This window comes from Condylura cristata, unplaced genomic scaffold (assembly GCF_000260355.1).
Source record: "Condylura cristata isolate star-nosed mole 26May11 unplaced genomic scaffold, ConCri1.0 scaffold00041, whole genome shotgun sequence".
Taxonomy (NCBI): domain Eukaryota; kingdom Metazoa; phylum Chordata; class Mammalia; order Eulipotyphla; family Talpidae; genus Condylura; species Condylura cristata.
Window position 1 is genome coordinate 2704200 of NW_004567142.1, and position 7082 is coordinate 2711281.

The window sequence follows — 7082 nt, forward strand, 5'->3', positions numbered from 1 at the left end:
AAAAAAAAAAGTAATAAATGAACAGACCTCCCTGGTGGTGCAGGAGAAGACAGAAGTTTCAAGCCGTCACCAGCCACTGCAGCTCAAGTACAATCCCCCTGCTGGCCAGGGAGCTGCCCACGGGGCACAGGAACCCTTCCCGGCTCCCCACTGCCCCCCTCAGCAGGGGATTTCAGTACATCTGCCTGTTCAACTCTCACTCTCCGGTGAATCTTCTCACCCACCCGCACCTCTGACCTGTACCGAGTTTTTGTATGCATAAATATGTAATTTTTAAAAAAGAATAAATATACTCAATGAGACTCTGAGGTTCCAGTTACACGTGCGTCCGGCACTTATGAGCTGGGCCTTCAAAGCTGAGGGCCAGGACCGGCAGCCCCAAGTCTATGGCTTTGAGCTTGACTATTTTACGGTTAGAGTTTCAAAATATTAATTGTAAATATAATTTAACTTAAATGTGTTACCGTGATAAATTACAATTTAAAATATAATTCCGTATCACAGCATGAGTGCCCCAGCTGCGATTTGGGGCATCTCGGTGGGGGTGACGCTGACTCAGGAGCCACGGGGTCTGGGAGCTCAGACCCTCCCTGCTCCGGAGTCAGGATTTCCCTCCACCGAGATGGTGCTGCCAGACTGGTTCCACGAATTGGGTGACGGCAAGTTCCGCCAGGACCAGGGCTCTGTGACCCCACATCAGGCAACGGCCGTCTCAGACGCAGTCACTCCACTCTTGATTTCAAGATCTAGAGCGTCAGCATTTCTTTGCTCATTCTCAGGAGGGCCTGGGAATAGGCATGTTGGGGTGTCCTGGATGCACTTTTTCTGCCTTCCCGCATGGAATGGTCAGGACTGGTCCCCCAAAACACACACACACACCCCTACCAAAACGCGGGGACTGAGCCGAGCGCAGCAGGAGGCCCCCGGTCTCGTGATGGTAACAGTGGCCAAAAGCTAGGTGCCAGGCACTCTCCTCATTATTAGAGTTAATCCCCACAGAATCCTGGGTGTGGGTTTCTCACCCCCATCTCACAGGTGAGAAAACAGACCCAGAGAGGCTGTGTCTTGCCCTAGGTCATGCAGCTAGGAGTGGGAGATGGGGTTAGCAGCCGCACTCTGTGGTGACACCCATAGTGACCCCATAGTGACACCCCAGCCTTAGACACCAGGGATCTGTTCCTCAAAGTGGCAAGGAAAGAAGCCCCCAAAACACCCCGGGCTTGAGCTGGGCGGGCGTTTGACTGGTAGAGGCTCGCTGAGATGGAGGAGGGGAGCGCGGGCCCCCAGAGGCAACCCCGAGAGTGGCGGGGCACTCCCAGGTTCAGATGGTTACCCGGGTCACTTTTCAGGTGCCCAGGAAGGTGCATCCTGGGGGGGGGGGGTGAGTGACCAGCTTAGAATCATAGAGTGGAGTCAGCCAGTTTGACTCAGGGACCCATGCTTGATGCACTCCCTGGTTCCTGGGCAAACTCCCAAGCTCCTGTGGCCTGGCTCCCTAAGGGGACTGGAGACAGGACTCTCCTCAGGAGCAGGATGGAGAAGCGCAGAGAAAGACTCTGTGTGGTCAAGTTTCCTCTGGATACTTCCTCCCTGTCTTCTAGGCACATCTAGGCTAAAGACTACACTTCCCAGCCTCCTTTGCAACTAGGTTCCAGGTGAGCTGGAAGCAGTAAAAATGACAGGTGCAATTTCCAGGGGTGACCTCAAAGAGCACATCCACTGCTTACCAATACGCCCCGGTTCCTCCGTGTTACTTACCATGCTCTGTGGCTGCTCCGGTGGGCTGCTCTGGGGTGGGGCTGGGGGCGGTAGAGGGGCTGGTGGGGCGGGAGCAGGGGGCCCTGCCCTGGCCTCGGACCCCTCGGTGATGGACGACAGTTCAGGCTCAGGCCCCCCAGGCCCTCCATGACGGTGGAAGAGGCGGCTGATGATCTGCTGGTACTGCTTCTTGTGGGTGGGGGGCAGGGCTACCGCCGGGCTCTGCTCCATGGAGCCCCTGCGTTTGAGGGGCCGTGGGATCTCCGCCAGCACCCGGGCCACCTCCTCCAGCTCGGGCACCGACTGGGCCTCGGGAGGCAGCGCTGGCTGCAGCCGAGTGGGGCTGAGAGGCCGAGTCACAGCACCTTCCTCGGCATCCCCAGCCTCCAGTACCGGTGTCAGTAGACTCTCCAGCTCTGGCTCTTGCTCTAGTTCAGCAATGGGTTTGGGGGTGCCTAGAAAGAACAAGAGCTCCATCAGTTGAGGATATCTCGGGAGATCCCCCAAATTCCCTTCCCACAACCGATCAGCCGTGTGACCTCAAGGTAGCTCCTTGCCCTCTCTGGGCTACGCTGTCTCCGCACTGTGAACAATATACACATTATCTGCCTGTCTTGCTGCACTCCCATCACTACCTTGTGAAGCTGACATGGCCACCATCTCCTTATTACAGAGAGGGAAACTGACTCTCAGAGAGGCAAGTCAGTTGTCCAAAGCCACCAAGCTGGTTTTTGAACTCGGCTGTGACACCACAATTGGGGCTCCTGCCATCAAATTAGACTTGACTTTCTGAAATTCTAAACATTTCTCCAGCTCCTTCTGGAACCAGGATCCGGATGCTTGGAGGAAACCTGTCTTAGTCCTTTCAGAGGGCCTCTAAAGCAGGTAGAACTAACAACAGTCACTCCCCACGCTGATCTGCAAGCCCCACTGCAATCTGATAAGGTGTTATTATCTCTTCACAGATGAGAAAGCAGAAGTTCAGATAGGGTAAGTCCTTTCTCCTGAGTCGCACAGCAAGTCTGTGATGGAGAGAGAGGCTGACGCTTGACCCCTTGGAAAAGGCACTTGTCAACCTCACACCCAAAAATGCGACCAGTAAAGGAGAGAAGGGAAGCTAGCTGGGCTTGAAGGTCTGCTCTGTTAAACCCTGTGAAGGACCTTGCGTGGCTTAACTAATCTACCAGCAGTAGAGGCTTCCTCATCACTCACCTCGGACACTGCAGGACAGTGTGTCCTAGGGGGTAAGTGACAGCCTGGGACACACGCGTGGAGTCAGGCAGCTTGACACCAGGGCCCATTCTCCACACACCCCCTGGTTCCCAGGCAAACCCCTACGCTCCTGTGACCTGGCCCCCTGAGGGGACTGGAAACGACCTCCCCAGCGGGTCCCGGCCACGCGCCCTCCCGTCACCCATCTGAGAACCGCCATTGTGGACTCACCTTCGCTCCCAGGGGGCCATGTCAGTTGGGGAGTTTGGGGGGTCAGGGCCGGGGGTGGAGGCTGGGCTTGAGGCTGGGGTTGTGGTTGCTGCTGGGGCTGTGGGGGCGGCTGGGGCTGTGGGGGCGGCTGGGGCTGGGGGGGTGCTTGTGGCTGGGGAGGCAGCTTGGGTGGGGGAGCCCGGGGGAAGCCGAGGGAGCCAGGGAACATAGCCCTGCTGCCACTGTGCTCCCAGAAGGCATTCTGCAGCTTGAATATCATGCTGAGGGGGATGGGACGCTGGCGGGGGGCACCTCGGGGCTGGGGGCTGGAAGGGGGCATGGGGATGCGGCTGACAGGCTGCCAGCTGCGGGGCAAAGTGCCGGATGGCCCCGTGGCGCCCAGAGACCGGCGGTAGCTGCCCACATCTGAACGCCTGTCATTGGCCAGAGGGGAGACCTTGTAATTTCGGGGCAGAGTGGCGCTGGTGAGGTTGTCCTGAGGGGAGAAAGAGCAGCGGGGGGAAGAAGGGGCTCAGTTGGGAGGAAGATGGGGTTCAGGAAGTAAAGGTAGGAAGAGACAGGGAGGGGTGGGAGCCAGAAAAGTGAGGGAGAGAGAAGGATGAGGAACTTGGGGAGGGGTGCGGGAACTGGGGGCACAGCCAGGGGCAGGCGCTGGTCCTGCCCGGGCCCTGTCCTCACCCCCAGCCTTCTCCCCCACCACCTGCCCCTCACCTTGCCGCCGGCCCCCATGCCGTCCAGACTGCTCTCTCTCCAGGGCAACAGCTGCAAGCCCGGAGAGACGGGCCTTGTGAAGGTATCCAGGCCTGTGGGGTGGAACCATTAGGGTCTGGGGGTGCCTCTCTTCCCGCATCCCCACAGCCCCGCACCCCATCGCTCACGTTCATAGCTCGCAGTCTGCGACGACTTCTTCTCGTAGGCGACGTCCAGATCAGACTCATTCCAGGCTTTGGGGGTCCGCCGGCGCAGGGTGAGGTCATCTGGAGAGAGGTAGCTAATGAGGGAGAGGAAGCGGGGTGCGGCCTAGCACCCCTCCCTCCAGACCCGCGTGGGCAGGTGCTTCACCTTGAGCGCGCAAAGGCGGAGCGAAGGCACTGCCGCCCGCGCCCAGCAGGGGGCCCCCGAAGGCCGCCGGCGCGTCGTAGGCTGCTGCAGGCGGGCGCGGGGACGGCCCGCGCTCCGGGAAGAAAGCCTGGGGCCCCTCCGCCAGAGGGCTGCCGCGGGGGGAGCCCGCGCGCGCCAGGAAGTCAAAGGGCGTGGGGGGCCCCTGCTGGCGGAGCGGGCCGGCTCCGGGCCGCGGGGAGGGCGCCCGGCCCAGGGCGCTGCCTGCGCCGTCGTAGGCGCGGGGCCGGGGCGAGGGCGCACGGTCCAGGCTGCCGTAGGCGTCGGGCTGCAGGTAGAGTGGGGTGCGTGGTGACGACGGTCGACCCTTAGGAGACAGCGGGCTGTAGGGGTGCAGAGCCGGGGCGCTCTCCGAGCGTCCAAATGGAGTGTCTGCGCCCTCGGTGGCCGCCTTCCGGGGGGACCCGCGGCTGACGAAAAGTTCCGGCACCGGGCTGGAGCTGTACCGGGTTAACTGTAGGGAGCCGGGGCATTAAGGGGCCAAAGGAGACATTAGTAGACGGTTGGTAAGAGGTCAAATGGGGTCAAGTGGAAACTGAACCCAGGAGCGTTGGGACAGGGCTGGAGATTCGCACAGGGAGAGCCCACATGAGGGGGTGGGGGGAGTGCCAGAAAACGGCACTGGGGCTGGCCCACCAGCGCCTTGGGGCCACCGAGAAAAACGCCACTTCCCTTCTGAGGGTCCTGCCTCACCCTAGCAGTGGCTCCCAGCTGTGAACCAGGAGGCGCTGGTGAGTCTGACCACAGCGACTCCAGCTGCTTGGTCAGTTCATCCACCTTGGCTGCCGCTGTGTCCAGCTCCATTTGCTTGATGTCCATGTGCTTCATGGCCAGAGCTGGGTGTGCAGGTGTGGAGTAAGGACTGGGGGCCAGCTAACAGGCCCCACTTCATCCCCCGTGCCCCACCCGGGCAAGGCCCGCCCCCTACCCCAGCTCACACTGGAAGTTCAGGTCCAGGAGGTCCCGGGCACTCTGGAAAGCCTCGCTGTCCATGGTGCCTGCCGGAGCAGGGTGCCTGTTTGGGGGGTTGGAGAGCGGAGCTAGCCTCAGATCCCATCCCTGGGACCCAGCCTGCGGGGCAGGACAGGACAGGCCCTCCTTGCCTGGTTCTCTCAGCCGGAAGCCCTAAGCCTCTCCACATACTGTGCTGGGGGGTGCCAGCTCCTTCAAAGCCCTCCTGAAGGCTTAGGGCGAACTCTCTTCACAGGACGTTTTGTCCATGTCTATCTCAGCCCTAATTAAGATTCGAATATTTCCTTCCAAAACTACCCCCTGATCCCCAACTATGAGCCAGGCGTCGGGGTGACTAGAGCATACATTATTCTAGATGCTAGGTGATGCGGAAAGTTTTGAAAGTAACAACTGTGTTCCAGGACCTGGGCAGTCGCCAGTTGCTTGAGGACATCATGAAATAAAACAACCAGCATTAATTGAAGGACCACTGGCCCCTAGAATTGTGCCAAGAGCTTTGCACCCCATACCTCATTCCAGGGTCAACACCCCCACTGCATGCAATAAAGTGGGGCTCAGAAAAACATGTTTAACACACCCTGTAAGAAGCTAGCCTGCGAGGCTGTCTCTGGGACTGCAGTGGTCCCACAGGGCAGGAAATCCAGCTTCCTCTCTCCAGAATCCCCCCCAGAGATGTGGTTCCCAAGGCCCCAATATTAAGAGGAAGAACAGGGAGGTGGCCAGTAGTGGCTGAGAGGCTGTGGTCACTGGCCCCGTGGGAGGGAGCCAGGCCACCGGGAACCGGTCAGGCCAGCACCATCCCCATCCCCATGGCAGCCGCCACGCCCAGCGGTTCAGTTCTGCCTCGACTGCTTAGCTTAGCTCTGACTTGGTGGGCAGGCGTGGGCAGCAGAGCAGGCTGGGGCATGCTGATCCGACCTCTGTCTGGGAAGACTCAAAACAGAACCTGTTGGAGCTGGTGGCTCCTTTGGGTGTGAAGGGAGTGTGTGACCTTGGGCAATGGGTACCCGCCACTCCTTGGGCCGCAGTTTTCCCAACAGTGAAAGGAAGAGGCGAATCAGTCCCGTCGTGTCAATCTCTAAAAGTATAAGAACCTTGAGACTGGAAGTCAAGTTCTAGAGAGCCTGAAGTCCTCAGCTAGGGAGTCGACACGCAAGATTTAATCTTTGGAATATCCTAGAATCCTCCACTCTGGCTAGTCTAGATTTCCCGGTCATCCTGCATGTGTCTTATCCGTCCCAGGATTCCACTGTCTTGGAAGACTAGGTGGGTGTGTGATACAGGTCAAGGAAGAACACAAGGGTCAAGTCACAGATGAAGGCACCACGGTCAGACCCAATCTGTAAAATAAGGATAAAGAGCAGCCTCTCTCAGAGGACTGCTGTAAAGATAAACTGGCCAGAAGTGCAGAGAGGAATGAAGGGATTGACCCTCAGAGATGAGGTCTCAGAAAAGAAGGAGCTAGGGACCCCAACTCGGGACTTTTAGAAGCTCAGAGCTAAACAGGAAGAACTCGGCCTGTTAAAATACAAAAATGAACAATACTACTCAGCGCCTACGTTCTGGCAGTGACGGGTTCTTGGGGGGGGGGGCTGTTCACGACTCCCAACACTCTGAGACTGACATCCTCTGGCTCCAAAGAAACGCCAAGCCTGGGCGTGGGGCTGATGGGGATCGGGGCCGCCAGGGGGCGCTGCGGGTCAGGGTCCGACCCCGGCCCGCGGGCGGACAGCGCCTGAGCTCAGACCCGCGGAATGCGCGGCGGGCCCGGACAGGTGCTGAACCTCGCG

At 59.2% G+C, this 7082-nt stretch overlaps 1 protein-coding gene across 1 annotated transcript in view; it reads right to left on the minus strand.

Moving 5' to 3' along the window:
- PPP1R13L (protein phosphatase 1, regulatory subunit 13 like) overlaps nucleotides 1-7082 on the minus strand; it is a 15852-nt gene that overhangs the window by 5137 nt on the left and 3633 nt on the right. The window contains exons 2-9 of the mRNA XM_012733488.1: nucleotides 5259-5335; nucleotides 5014-5156; nucleotides 4264-4774; nucleotides 4080-4178; nucleotides 3913-4004; nucleotides 3202-3676; nucleotides 1646-2213; nucleotides 886-898 (exon numbers count right to left, since the gene is read on the minus strand). Coding sequence (XP_012588942.1) covers nucleotides 886-898; nucleotides 1646-2213; nucleotides 3202-3676; nucleotides 3913-4004; nucleotides 4080-4178; nucleotides 4264-4774; nucleotides 5014-5156; nucleotides 5259-5313 — 1956 coding nt within the window. The 5' untranslated portion in view covers nucleotides 5314-5335. The remainder of the gene's footprint in view (nucleotides 1-885; nucleotides 899-1645; nucleotides 2214-3201; nucleotides 3677-3912; nucleotides 4005-4079; nucleotides 4179-4263; nucleotides 4775-5013; nucleotides 5157-5258; nucleotides 5336-7082) is intronic.